The 15,493-nt window shown below is 36.5% G+C and overlaps 2 protein-coding genes across 3 annotated transcripts in view; both read right to left on the bottom strand.

Moving 5' to 3' along the window:
* Positions 1 to 5,368: 5,368 nt before the first annotated feature.
* The window catches only part of fwd (phosphatidylinositol 4-kinase beta fwd), a 33,064-nt gene continuing 22,939 nt past the window's right edge, over positions 5,369 to 15,493 (bottom strand). For both annotated transcript variants that reach the window (XM_089632633.1, XM_089632632.1), the window contains exons 11-14: positions 12,319 to 12,537; positions 11,633 to 11,744; positions 7,486 to 7,627; positions 5,369 to 5,556 (exon numbers count right to left, since the gene is read on the bottom strand). In XM_089632633.1, coding sequence (XP_089488759.1) covers positions 5,375 to 5,556; positions 7,486 to 7,627; positions 11,633 to 11,744; positions 12,319 to 12,537 — 655 coding nt within the window. In that variant the 3' untranslated portion in view covers positions 5,369 to 5,374. The remainder of the gene's footprint in view (positions 5,557 to 7,485; positions 7,628 to 11,632; positions 11,745 to 12,318; positions 12,538 to 15,493) is intronic.
* LOC149423264 (uncharacterized) lies at positions 9,326 to 11,327 on the bottom strand. The gene has a single exon (XM_089632998.1). The coding sequence runs from the start codon at positions 11,306 to 11,308 to the stop codon at positions 9,326 to 9,328; it is 1,983 nt and encodes a 660-aa protein (XP_089489124.1). The 5' UTR covers positions 11,309 to 11,327.

Raw genomic sequence — 15,493 nt, forward strand, 5'->3', positions numbered from 1 at the left:
AAGATTCACTGTAAATTATTGTAAACTTTTCTTCACAATTTGTTTGTCTATGAAAGGATTACAGTACATATTTTTACAAAAGGTGAGTACCAATTTAATGAGAAAGTGATGAAAACAGAGAGGATTAAAAATAATAGATTACACATCTATATTATTATTTATTTATTTACAATAATATAATCTATGTAATGATATCATTTATAAATAACTGATGATTTAATCTACCAGGATTTCAAATTGGGTATTTTTGAATCAGTCATTTGTCACATTTTAAATGTAAGATATATACATAATATCAAATACACATTACATTTTCCTGCTGCAGAATCAATTGTTTGTTAAACAATACAATCATAACATGAGATGAAAATGATCTACGAGTCAACAAAATTTATAATTATAACCAAATAACTTATATTCATATTGTTATAATATTATTTATTCAAATTTATACCATAATAATTTTGGTGATTTTTTTTTTAATGATCCCAACTCATTTTTACTTTGTTAAAATGTATTCGATGTATAAATCTTTTTCTCGAAATGAGTAACCACCAATTTTGTTGAAAAAATCCACCAAACAAATAACCTACAGCAAGATTCTGAAATCTCCCGCGAGAATTCTATTTGTTTAAACACCAGAAAAAGCACCGTTACATTTTAAAGTTATATGTTTCATTAGTTTTTGATATTTTACATAAATAATTTGGCTGCTCCAATATTTAAGACTCGAGTAAAAAAAGATTCTATTGAAAGATCAGTCACCAATTTTTAATATACCATATTTAATTAAGAACACGAAATTCAATTATCAATGCCAAACACTTATTTGAAACTGTAATTGTTGTGATGTACTTTGTATTTTTGTATCTAAATAATTTATCCATTAAATATTAAAACTTTAAGTAAATATATTCAGTAAAATTCACGAATTTCGCTTCAGTCTTCATATGCACAAATTATTGAAATGTTTCAACCTAATAATTACTATAAAAAAACAAGTAACATCGGGGAAGATGTAATAGCATGCATTTAAATTTGTATTTGGTAAAAACTTTTATGAGCGGAATTTGTCATTAGAGTTGAAGCCTTGACAAATCTTGTTAACCCCTCAGGCTTCTGGCATATTGACTATTATATTTCTTAAAAACGCTGTCAGAAAGTCTGAGAATTTGTGTGTGTTTCCGCTTCGCAATAAAATCCAAATAAATGGAATATTTCTGAATGTGTTTGTACATGTTTTCGAAAGGTACAATATTCTTTCAAATTTTATTAGGAAAAAACATAATTTTTTAAATTGAATATAAAAAAAGTTTTAAAAATGGCCCACCTTAAGTTTTTTCATCTAAACACTGAGCTAAAATTACTGAAAACGAAAAAAAAAAAAACGTATTTTACTAGAAAAATGTATCATAAACTACTGACACCTCACTTTATTGACATTTCATATAAAAATGATTAATACAAATTTCTCAAATTGAGGTCTCAACCTTTAGTTTCATAGAGGTGCACCATAGACTAAATTAGACTAGACTAGATATTCATTTAAAAATAACCCCAACACAGTTTTGGTTTGGTTCACATGCACATTTATGAAAAGGCCCACGCATTATGTCGCAATGCGAAATGGGCACTGTGCATTGCGTTTTACCTTTTGTAGGTCTATTTTGCTTCTCAGCTATGCTGGGCAAGTTCATTTTTTCAATCACAAAAATAACCGAGTTCCAAATATTTAAATTTGAATTATGTCCATATTACAACACCTCTGACAACAAATTCTCCGTGGTTTCTCTTACGAGTTTGAACGCTTGTACAAGGAGTTTAAACAGAGTTGGGTTGTTAAGTTCATCTCCATATTTGTGACGTACGCTACGTGGCGTTATTTTAAAAATGAATTTAACTAGACAGGGCTAATCTAGTATAATACATCAATGAGGTGCACACTTTAATTCTTCTGTGGTTAACCTCTGGATTTGAATATAAAGCATGGTGTTTTCTCTTTCTAACACCTTTTAGTTTAGATTTCTCACTATGACAGTAAGGGAGACACAATGATTTCTATGAGACCATATTATGAACTGTTCCCAAAACCGAACAAATTAGGCTGATGGGGTTAATATAATGCGACATTTGCCAGAATTGATATTCCTGATACAACTAATATGACGTTATCTACTTAACCAGAGGGGTAGGGGGCGGGCGTAGGTACAGTTTACCCTCCCACTTAGTGAATATTTATATGGTTGGCAGCATTGTTTACAGCTGTTGTACAAAATACTGTTAAAATGTATTAAAATGAAACAAATGGCATCACTGAACACGGAAAATATCAAATAGGTATATTAATTTTTACATTCATCTTTTTGCATTTCCCTAATGTAAATAGTTCTTTCTTGTAGTAATTAAATTGAAATGAAATGTTATTTCAATAATTTGTGCGTATTTAGATTGAAGCGGAATTTGAGAATTTTACCATTAAAATGTGAAACATTTTTTAAAATGGTAGCAAAACCCTTTCAGGAACAACTTAGGGTTAGCGGTCTTAATTAGCACTACATAATTAGAGGGAACGAAATCAACTGAATCTTCACGTTTTTGTAAAATAAATTATTCTATTTATATAGACACATAGATTTCACATTTATAAACTAAACATTCCTTCTCTAAAACTATATTTACAAATCCCTCCCTTTAAATCATTACAAAATGTCAATCAACAATTTTATCCAAATTAAACATTTTACTTTACAGATCACCTTATGTTATCTAAATATGTATGTATTATATGTAGTTCAAACAATTAATAACTGTGTTTATTGTGTAATTTAATTACGATGAAGTAATTAATTAGCTAGTTATGTAATTACATATGGGATATTAATTTTATCTCCATTGCAAATTTTTAAGATATTTTCTCTAAGCAATCTTCTAATGCACGATTTGTTCAAATTTGGAGACAGATGACAATTTATGTCAATTACCAACAAGTTTTCAATAAAATATTTGCATGAGTGAAAATCGTGAATAATAATATAAATATATTTAGTATTGAAACATTACCATAATATCACCATCTCAGCCACCCAATTAAGAAATCTATACACGTTGAATAAATGCAATGAGACGTGCAATTTACCCTTCGCAATATTAATAAAAGAGACGTTCTAACCATATCCGATCACAAGTCTTGTTACAATAGGGACAGACTGATAATTTAAGGGCTTGTTCATATATATAGAATATGCAGATCAGTCCGTGCCGTGCCAAAATGAACCTATTACTTACTTTTGACCCATCCAGGGATTCTACATCGATGGTTGTGTTATATTTTTGTAACAGAAACAAATTTAGTCATTTGTGTTAACCGTTAAGAAAATCAGAAAACAACAGATCATTGTTCCACTTCATAACGCAACCAACACACAATTTTTCTAAACACAGCCATATTCCGTATGAACCAAACCAAGGAGTTACCATTACAATTTGCATTTAATTTTCAACTACATTCATTTATCTACAGGGAGACACAAAAGATCGTTGACAAATTTACTAATTTGTCAACCACCATTATCGTGTCGTGTGATGAAGAGAATTCACAATATTCATTACCTATGGATTTTTCAATTAAAATGGCGCTAACTTAGTAATACAATTTACATAGTAACAATAATCTTGTAACTTAAACTGACAGCAAATATTGCTATACTGAGAAAAATTGATTCTGTAATGAAAAAAAATGATTCACTTATAGATAGCGCGCCCTTGGGGTGATTTTCCCACGAAAACAGCGCTATAAAAATATTATATTATGGCTATTCTGTAATGCACTATTAGTTACTATAGCTTGAACAGAAGCAAAAGACCGTGCGCAGAAGCAAGTTTCATGCCGTGCGCTGAATGGGCAGGGCTTATTAGTACATTATTTAAACACAACAATCAGAATTTGAGGCAAACAGTGTTCGTGGATTAACTTCAACTCCCAAAGGGAAAACAATTTCCTTTGAAGAAAATTATTTCACAAATTCTATGTTGAGAAAAAACTACAGGCGGTCTTAAATGATTGCATTATTTTAGATAGCGGCAGAAGAGTATGTGAGAAAACTTCTCATAAAACTAAGTTTTTGTCGGAACAGGTGTCAATTAAGACGTAAAATACTAATTGATAGAATGGAGATATTGGATTATGGAATCTCTTTCCCATTCCGGACGGCACTACGGAATGGTCTTTTGTCTGTGGTTAAACTATATCCGAGTTTAGGGATTCTTTTTTCTAATTGAAACTATAAATTCCAGACGGAAAAAGCTGTACAGATTTCATGATGTATGAGGACAACGTTTTAGTTACTTCAGCACATACATTTTATGCTGTATAGTTAAGATATTACACATCTAATCTGATAAAAGTCCAATTGATAACTTGTTTTTTTCTAACTGATATTACTTAATTAAAGTGGGGTGTAACTCTTGTTATTGTGTCTCTTATGGAAGGCTGGGCAACACAATAGCTAATAAATAAAAAGTCAGCAACTTTTTTTTTATTGCACTTCCGGTAAAGCCGCATTCACACGGGAGTAAAAAGTATGTGGGAGACTTTTTCTAGCTGTCTGAATGCGGCTTAACGGAATGTTTGTAGAATAGCCACCATAGAAGCACTATCAAACCATTTATTACATTTCTTGATTGGTGTGTAGGTTATCAGAAAGTTGATTACTACATTTTACAATTATTTATGAAACTTATTGCTATTGTAAGTGTGAGACATGAGACGAGAAGCGTGGCAACAACACAGTCACGATGCATGTATAAATAACATTAAAATCAAAAATATTTAATTTATTTATGTGAAGAATTATATTCTTATTTATAGTTTCTTTGAGTAGGCAATCCCGTACAACATTTGTAAAATTCGAAGGAGTTATAGTGACTCTCTGATCTTAAAAATGATATAAAATCAGTCCCTTATCTTAAGAGTATTTTTATTTTGATTTGAAGGTTATTTGCGTGATGACCGCATTGTTGCCAGACGTCTCCATAGTGGATAAAACATGAAACAATGTTAGTAATCAGTCATCTAGATGGGGTAGACCCCGGCGTTTATTAAGATTGTTTCAGTATTTAGAATTAACCCGGAAACATGCATTACTTTGCAACTTTGAGTAGCACTTTGTAGATGAAATAACTTTAAAGAATGTAGGATTATTTGATAGGCAATAGGTGCAAAGTTACTCATCACGGGGCAAAGTTACCCTTTAAGGTGTAAAGTTACAATTTAAGGGGCAAAGTAGGACATTTTTCTGGAAACCCGTTGATAATGTATGGAACTAACGACACGTTTAGTCTGAGTGTGATGTGTGTGTGTGGGGGAGGGAGTAGACTAGAGTATACCGTTGGTCATGTACTGGAAGCGGTCGTAGAGCCTTGTGGAGATGGAGGTGAGGGCGGAGTGCACGAGGGAATCCACCAGTGCGGCGAGCTGCGCCTCCGTGCGCCCCGTGTGCAGCCGCGTGCTGAGACCTCGCAGGGCGCTGGTGCCGCGCAGGCAGGCCAGTTGCCCGCCTGGACAACACAATAACAAACTTATTACAACATAACTAACTCACCATCACGCCGATGGACCGCCACACAACTCTGCCTTGGGATACTCGTGCGTCATTTACATTTAAACATCATCACACACATTCTTATGTTATTCTGACTCTGGACCTTTTTTTACATTAACTCCAAAAGATAGACGAAAAATAATTGACTGGTCGGTGGCTGAGTCACATCGCGTTTGGGTCCCACCCAGAGGCGGCTCGTGACAGAATTTGCCAGCAGTGCATTTCACAAATAATGGTAACATGTAAAATAGGAAAATAAAGTGATTTAAAGGGAACTACATACCCAATACAAATAATTCATTTGTAGAGAAAATCCATTCGTCGCTCTTTCATTTGAGAAAATTCTTCAATTACAAGATTATTAGTCTGGTATAGACGAGATCAAACTTTTTTCGATGCTCATCATTGATAAAGCATTGAGACGATCTTGGGACATAGTATTCCTCAGAAATGTTTTTACACGTTTCAACGTAGAAAAACACCTTTCGCACTCGACAGTTGTCATCGGAATAGTACAAACATAAATGAACCTACACCAGTACAAATTATTTTTAACAGTTTCACTATTTCAATAAAACACTCCACCAAGTTACACTTGTAAAATAATTGTAAAATTGATATTGCTCCGTCAGCATTTGCAAAATCATCTCTAGTTTGTTGGGATTAAATGAACTTCGGTTACTTTTGATAAAATCAATGTTAACCGCAATGTTTTCATTAGCACTCATTTTTAAAAAGCTTTTTGTAGAGCAAAACTCGTAAAAACCGTTAAAACGTCGCGTCAATCGCCAATAATGAATACTGTCAAGTTTGCAGATATATGTAGATCGCGCCGGTAACGCTAGAATATTATAACATTGTTAATTAGTTCGAAATCTGTCAATCCTAACTAATGCATTCCAAACGTTTTACGCATGTTTAAGGTTTTTGATATATATCAGGATGTTTCGGCGCATGCGCCGATAATGCACCGACCAGCTTCTATCTCCACTGCTCTAACACATCAACAGCCGTTATGGGTCTCTACCTGTCTCGCTCATTTCACGGTTCCGACCTCTAGAGACAGTGCCTATAGAAGGTACATGGCATGTCTCGGGCAAAGCCGAAAATGCACGGGTTGATATTATATTACACTGTTTTTCGCATGCGCGGGAGTCTAGTACAAACTTTGATTGGTAAGAATATTATAATGATCTCGCGTGAATTCTTCGTGAGTGTATATACGAATTTACATTTCTAACGTATATCGATGTTTGGCAGTGCAGTGCACAAATGCACTAAGGCAGGGACCGCCTCTGGTCCCACCCAGGTGTAATGTGTTCAATTCCTCGGTTGGCTAAGTCCTCCATCACAACACAAGCAACATTTTCCGCTTAGTGTGGTGGTAGTAGGAGATTTTCAAATATTGACAGGTTATCTGTAACCCGGGAATGTTTGTCTTCCCTCAGGGCTAAAGTCATTTTTGGGGATGCTGTGTGAACGGTCTTATTGAGGAAAGGAAGGAGTGAACCTGGGTCTTGAAGAGACATATGTTGTAGGAGGGAGTAAACCCAGAGGCCGGCAAATCATTCCAAAGAGGAGCTGTTGAACCCGTTCTCATGTGACAAATGTCAACTGTGTACAAAAATGTTGGGCATGGCCCGACTCAATTATTTGATTCGCTTCATCTTGCCACGTCTTCTTGGGCGTCCCCGACTTCTTCTTTCATTTATTTCTGCGCCATCTATATAGATTGGGTTGCTAAATAAAGCTACAAATAGCCAATTCAAGTAAGGTTTCGATTCTGAATGATGATCTTTCACTCTTATTTTAATTAAATTAATTTGTTTGGTGGAGCCGGCTAATCTGTAATTATAGAATATAATCATGATAACTTGTAACTAACCTGGCCTCATGACTTCCACAATGTGCAGAAGTCGGTCCTGGTGCTTCCGGGCGGCTACCAGCCCCTGCAGCATGAGGATCTTGAAGTAGGAGAACATGTCAGACTCTTCTCCGTCCATCACCTCTACTATCTCACTTGTCAACTGGAACACACAAGGAAATACATTAACATCAGACTCAAGTCTTCTTCAAAGACAGACGTCAAGATCCAGTATAGGACATCAGGTGTTGTCCTGCAGACCTGCATTAACATCAGCTTTCCACATTCACACATTATCCGGTTTTTGAGTCCCCAACGGTGCGTACAATATCTATGAGAGTACCTTATCCTATGAGTGAGAACCCGAGCTGCCTCTCGAGAGGGTCAGACACAAGATTCTTACGTGACTGAAGTTGTAAATGCTCTTTTTCAAAAGAAATAATCTTTATTCAGTATGTATATCGTCTATTTCAAGAGTTACATAATTTTTTGACCACTATACTAGGCACATCAATGGCAGAAAGGCTAATTGAATAAATCAAATTTTTTTCAATTTTCACTTTAAAAAAAAAATTGCATCAATCTGTATACTCAATTGCAGATCTATGCAATTTTTTTTATTCTTTTCAAGTAAAGTTAGATCAGAAATTGAAAATCGAAAAAATGTTGGTTACGTCAATTAGCCTTTCTTCCGTCGACATTTTTGTGTTCATAATCTAGCATGGCTATTAATGAGTCCAATTTCAATGTGCAAAAAATAAATACATCGAAATTTAGTAGTAAAAATAAGTTTAGCAGTCTTTCCGGAATAGGGTATTTTCACTGTTTTATTTTATTTTTAAAATTACAATAAAGATTTAAAATGTTCAATTTTTGATTTGTCGCCAAAATGATAAGTTTATTTTTGTTTGTGAATATGACATTGTTGACATAATAATAATAATAATTGGATAATTTGTATAGCGCCGTTTTTGTGAAAAATCACCTCAAGGGCGCTGTACAATTTATTTCCTAGGATCTACATTTGTTATTTAGACCAACTGTGCCAGCACGAGGTTCGTCATCCGTTCAGGCATGTGTCTGCCGCCAATATAGCGCTGACATGTGTCTGCTGCCAATAAAGAGCGCTGACACAACATCCTCACATAGACAACAAACCTTGGCAGCACCGCTGTGACGCTCGACGAAGACAGAAGATGGAGACTCTGCTGCAAGAGTCCTAGGTAGCGAAGGAACTGTACCAGCTGCTGCAGGGAGAGAGAATACCCCGTCCACCAACTGTGCCAGCACGAGGCTCGTCATCCGTTCAGGCATGTGTCCGCCGCTAATATAGCGCTGACATGTGTCTGCTGCCAATAAAGAGCGCCGACACAACATCCTCACATAGATAACAGACCTTGGCAGCACCGCTGTGCAAAATCACCTCATCCTAGTTTACCTTAGTCTCTCCAGTCACCTCCCAGCCTTTATGTTTCAAAAATTGTACCAGCTACATGTAAAAGCCCTCTGGGCGTTAAATAAATAAATAAATATGTACCTCAGTTCCGAAAGCGAAATTAAAAATGTACCTAAATTGAGCAAATTCAAAGAGAAATGTAAAACTTATGTAGGTACGTAATAAGTATTGGAAGTGTAAATTACAATGTAAAAATGTACCTAGATTGAGCAAATTCAAAGAGAAATGTAAATCTTATATAAAGTAATAAGTATTAGAAGTGTAAATTGCAATGTAAAAATGTACCCTAGTACATTTATATTAGACCGTATGAAGTGGATCTATTTTAATTTAAAAAAATAAATGACACCAAAAATAAGAATAGAATGCTGCGACAGTAATTAAGGTGTGCTCTAATGGTTGCGTTTAACTGGATGTCGAGGTGGAAGCCATTTCGAGATTCTTCTTTATTTTGGGAGCATAATAGCGAGCTGTACCGCTTGCCGCGTTAACATCAGCTCCCTTTTCCAGCAGCAGCCTTACCATGTCCCACTTCTCCCACCGAGCTGCCAGAGCTAGAGCGGTCCATCCCCTCTTGTCTACCGTGTCAAGTTCCATCTCCTGCTGCAGGAGGTACTTCACTACAGAGAGATAGCCCATCTGCACCGCTACATGTAGGGCAGTCCTGCCGTCATTATTTGTACACTTTACATCAGCGCCATTTTTAACCAGATACTCTATGACCTCCCGGTGGCCCCGCTCAGCCGCAAGAAGCAGTGGAGTCCATCCGTCATTCTTTGCAGAGTTTATTTCAGCGCCATTCTTAACAAAGCACTCTATGACAGAGAGTTTACCATCCTCCATCGCGGCATGTAATGCAGTCCAGCCATCATTTTTTGCAGAGTTGATATCAGCGCCATTTTGAAAGAGATACTCTATGATCAGGAGATTGCCATCCAGCGCTGCGATATGTAGTGCAGTACAGCCATCAATTGTTGCATGGTTTACATCAGCGCCACTTTTAATGAGACACTCTATGACAGGAAGATGGTCTCGCTCTGCCGCAAGAAGTAGGGCAGTCTTGCCGTCATTTTCTGTAGAGTTTATATCGGCACCATTTTTAACGAGATACTCTACGATCAGGAGATTGCCATCCAGCGCTGCGATATGTAGTGCAGTCCAGCCATCATTTGTCGCATAGTTTACATCAGCACCATTTTTAATGAGACACTCTATGACAGGAAGATGGTCTCGCTCTGTCGCTAGAAGTAGGGCAGTCTTGCCATCATTTTCTGTTGAGTTTATATCGGCACTATTTTTAATGAGATACTCTATGACAGGGAGATGGCCCTCCATCGCCGCTAGAAGAAGTGCAGTTGTCCCATCATTCTTTGAAGAGTTAACAACAGCGCCTTTTAGAACGAGATACTCTATGACCGGGAGATGGCCCTTAAATGCTGCTTCATGTATTGCAGTCGAACCGTTATTATTTTTCAAGTTTATATCAGCTCCACATTCAATGAGGTATTCTACGATACGAAGACGGCCCTCAAACGCCGCTCCATGTAGAGCTGAATCACCGTTATACGGTGTGAAGTTTATATCAGAACCACTACTAAGGAAGTCTTTTATGGCCTGTAGATCGCCCTTCTGTGCCGCTTGAATTAGTGTAGTAAAACCGTGTTTACTTGTAGAGCTTAAATCAGAAATACTTTTATTGAGAAGATCTATGATTGAGAGATGACGCTGTCGTTGTGCCAAATTTAGCGCAGTCTCGTTGCGATTATTTGTAAAGTTCACATCAGCACCACATTTAATAAGATATTCTACGATCTCTAGATGGCCCTTGTGTGCAGCTAAATGAAGTACAGTTTGTCCTTCATTATCTGTGCAGTTTATGTTAGCACCGCCTTCAAAGAGATACTTTATAACTGGCAGACGGCCCTGCAACGCCGCTACATGACGTGCATTCTCACCGCGTTCATTGGAAAAGTTTATTATATTAGAATTGCTTTGGACAAGATACTCTACAGTTGGTACGTGTCCACCGCCAGCCGCGAGAATCAGAGCTGATCCGCCTAGTGTACAGTGTGTACTAATAATGTCTGCGCCGTGTTTCACTAAGTACTCTATAATATCCAAGCGACCGTACTCAGCACCTGAAAGGAAGGGAGTCTTCTTAGCATCATCGTGCCGTGCCATCAACGCAGTAAAGAGAACTGAGGTTCGCTCCTTGAATAGTTTAACAATGTCGAGGTGGCCATATTGTGCGGCGAAATGAAGAGGCGTCTTCATTCCATAATTTTTCTGTTTCATCGATAGAAAGCTATAACGTTCTATGTCATTGATTAATCGATCAGTTAATATTTCTCTCGTAAGTTGAATATTATTTCTATCGATAGCGACCATAAACGAATTTATTAATGGTTCAATTGTAGTAATTCACACCGGTCAACATCATTGACAGCCGTCTTACCAGCCAGTAGCATTTTCTATGTCATAACGACTTTGTGGCCCGTTTTAACCGTTTAGGAATGTGTTTAGATCATTTTTAAAAACAATAGTTTTAGATAATTTTTAAAAACAATATTAAAATTACAGATTTTTAGAATGAAGATCAGAAATAGAAAACTTAACTTTTAATCTTGCATGCATTTTTAACGCTATCCATAGTTTGTGAAAAAACCCCGTTGAATAGTTAAAAAATAGTTCATAGTTGTATTAATTGTTTACCTTAAATGGTGATGTCTCGAAGCCAAGATTTTTTGGTGAAATGGATAGAATAAAAGCAAAGTCAATGTGAATCAGGTGGCCCTCCACGTCCAGCAGAATGTTGCCATTATGTCTGCAACAAAAAATCAAACACAAATAAAATTAGCAACATATTCATTTAGTGCATCTCCTATGTTAACAAACAAATTGAAATCTTTAGAGCACAGGTGTCAGGTGGGAATTCTGTCCTTGTTCTACCGGTGCTTTGAAATAAGTTGCTAAGAGGAACCAGTGTCTTTGATCCCTTCAGCACCGGTGCACAGTCCGGAAACACGCTAAACGCACCCAACATTTGGACAAATTGATATTTGTCAAATGATGACGATTCGCTTTTATGACTCGTTCTTGAGTTCAACATATTGGCTGTGGAATGATTTGCTGGCCTCTGTGTTTCCTCTCTCCTACAACACGGGTCTCTACAAGGCCCAGGTTCACTCCTTCCCTTCCCCAAAAATACCCTTCACACAGCATCCTCATAGATGATATAGATTTCTCCTGTGTGACGTTAATGTTAAAAAAAAAAAAGAAAGATATTTGCAAAAATATTTCATTAGGGTTTGTCACACCCGACATCAAAAAGCCGGGTAAGATAAATAGAAGTTTAATGTCTATCAATTGCTTGAAATTACTTCAATTTCATGACTCACCTATCCTTCAGCTGCAGCAGATAAGAGGCCAGGGCGTAAGCAGCCGCGGACCTGACGAAGGAGGTCTGCGCTCGCATGAACCTCTCCCCGGTGGGGGCACCGTGCTCCCTCAGCAAGTACCCTCGCAATGAGAGACCGGACTGACGCCGGATCTGGTGCAGCGACACCGTGTTCACTAGCGGCGAGATGAGGCCCGAGTCGTCTGATAGACATACCACCCTGGAATGCAAAATATATTAATCAATAAATTATTTATTCATTACGTCTCAAAGACTGCGATGGGCTGGACTGTTAACCCAATCGCTGCCATTTACGCGTATCGGCGTACGAACGATCCGTGCCACAACTGCCATCTACGCCGTATCACGTAAATCGCCAGTATGAATGTTTCGAAGATGATATTTCTAAGTTCTAACGGTAGATGGGGCTAAATATTATTTTGTAAAATATTATGAACTGTTTCTTTGCGACATCTCTGCTAAAATATGATAATTTTAATTGTTTATACTACGAAAAGCAGCATTCAAAAAAGGTCAACAGATTTCTTGACGCAGTCGTTTGATTCTCCCGCCATCGCAGCGTCGTGTGTGTGGATGTCACGTGGTTCTTATTACGTTCTCTGAGGTGTGGTTCTAAAAGTTTTTTTAATATTCGGCGGAAATGTGGACTTGAGTTTTTATTCCCGAATTGAGAATTTAGTTTGCGTATTTTTTAAAAATTTAGTTCGATATTTCTTTTCGTGTGTACTTTTATACAATCATTTTTGAAACTTTATTTTTAATATCCCTAAATATGTCAAGACGCGATCTCAATGAAGAAGAGATAAGACTCTGAAATTGAGGAAAGTGATGATGACTCAGATATTATAACGCAACTTAGTGACAATGAAGATGAGCCTATGGAGACTGAAGTTACCCAAAGAACTTCGTCAGGAAATTGAACTGTGAATTCCGGAAATTTTAAACCAATCATCCATCAATTTAATGATTTTCCATCTGGAATAATCGCGACCCCATTATTATCAGAAAATTCCCCGGAAATAAATTTTTTTGAACACTTTCTAAATACAAATATAATGGCCGAAATTGTTAAGGAGACAAACAAATATTATCAAGCGACTATTAGAAATAAAGTTATTTCTGAACATTCACGGCTTCGCAGGTGGAAAGATACATCAGTTAATGAACTCTACATATTTATTGCAGTGACAATGCTAATGACCAGAAATAAGCACCACACGATAGAAGAGCACTGGTCGAAAGATCCCCTTCTGACAAGTAATATATTTGGCAAGACGATGGCAACAAATGGTTACCAGATATTGCTGAGTATGCTGCATATGTCAGACCCTGATTCTCAAATTGCTGGTGACAAATTAAATAAAATTAAACTTCTGGTCAATCACACTCGAAAAATGTTCAAAGAAACAATGGTGCCATACGAAAATCTTTGCATTGACGAGAGTATTATAGAGTTCAAAGGACGTCTTAAGTTTAAACAATATATTCCATCCAAACGCCATCGGTTTGGAATAAAAATGTTCATTTTGTGCGACTCGAAGACAGGTTATATTTTAGATATAATTATTTATTGTGGAGATGGGACGGATGTCACTGACAATCAATGTCTTGGGGCTTCAGGAGCTGTTGTCACCACTATGTTAAATGACTACCTCGGTAAAGGCCACAAATTATATGTAGATAATTGGTACACTAGTCCAATTTTATTTAAATTTTTGCATGACCACCAAACTAACGCATGTGGAACGGTGCGAAAAAACCGTAAAAACATGCCAAAATTCAACAAATTGAAGAAAGGGGAAATTACTTCTCAGTATTCCGATTCACTGATGGCATTAAAATGGCACGACAAAAGAGAAATTCACATGTTAACGACGCTTCATGATGATAAAGTTTCTCCAACTGGGAAAATAAATTTTAGAACTGGAGAAGTAGTTTCGAAGCCAAATTGTATTCAAGATTATAATAAAAACATGGGCTTAGTAGATAAAGCGGATATGATGATAACTAGTGTAAATTCGCTTAGAAAATCAATTAAGTGGTACAAAAAAGTTTTCTTTCATTTAATCGATTTATTTTTACTGAATTCGTACATTATGCACTAAACCGTTACTTCCAAAAACATTACTTTTCCTGATTTCCAATTATATGTGATAAGACAATTATTAGAAAAATATCATACTACATCGCACCCTGAAGTTGGTCCATGTACGTCACAAGATGTGCCATTACGGTTATCTGCCAAAATGCTAGTAAAACATATGCCGATACCTATACCCACAAAGGAAAAAACCCAAAAACCTTATAAAAACTGTTATGTTTGCTCTAACACTAAACTTAGACCAAAAACAAGAAAAGCGACGAAGTACATGTGTGGCGAATGTAACGTACCGTTATGTGTTTGGCCATGCTCAACAATATTCCACGAGAAAAAAGAATATTAATTTTAAATCTTTAAAACATTGTGTAAATAAAATGTAGTACAATTTAGTGCAATATCAAATATAAAATGTGAAAAAAGTTGGAGAATCGTTGCCGACTCGATACAATCCATAATGACATGTGAGTGTTTATCTTATATCTCTTTGTTTATTTGTGTTAGTGAGTCAGCACTATGGCGGTTCTCCGCACTCAATTATTCTGTCGGTGTTTATTATTTATGTCGAAAATACATTACGGGACACACTCGAGGATTCAAATATCTTATCAAGTATGTACCAAAGATATCAGTAATGAGCATCTAGTATAAACAAAGCCCTCAATGGCAATGGGAATGCCGTAAAGATTAATTTAATTGAGAACTTAAAAAAGACTGAAATAGCTTGGCGTGTCGTAGTTGACAGAGTATATTGCTTGGGCAGGCATTGGGTTAAAGCAATACCAGGTTGCCAGTGGAAGAAACCTAAAGTAGACCGAAGAATAGGTGGATCGACTGCATTAAAGATTATCGAAGAGCATTGGAACAGGAAGGGAAAGACTGAGAACTGTAGGTGAATAGTTGAGGACCGCAACCAGTGGAGAGCATTTGTGATTATGAAATAATTTGAAAGACAAAAAGGCTGCAATGCTGCAGAAGAGTCACTCTACGGCCAGTACTTTGGAATATATTACGAAAGATCACCGACTACTATAATATGAGTATGCGTCTAGAGTTT

The sequence above is a fragment of the Hesperophylax consimilis genome, chromosome 6, assembly GCF_061612785.1.
Source record: "Hesperophylax consimilis isolate HC1 chromosome 6, BYU_Hcon_1.0, whole genome shotgun sequence".
Taxonomy (NCBI): Eukaryota; Metazoa; Arthropoda; class Insecta; order Trichoptera; family Limnephilidae; genus Hesperophylax; species Hesperophylax consimilis.

Bases quoted from the DNA above. Each gene is read 5' to 3' on its own strand.
- LOC149423264 (XM_089632998.1), bottom strand. From the start codon at position 11,308: ATGGTCGCTATCGATAGAAATAATATTCAACTTACGAGAGAAATATTA.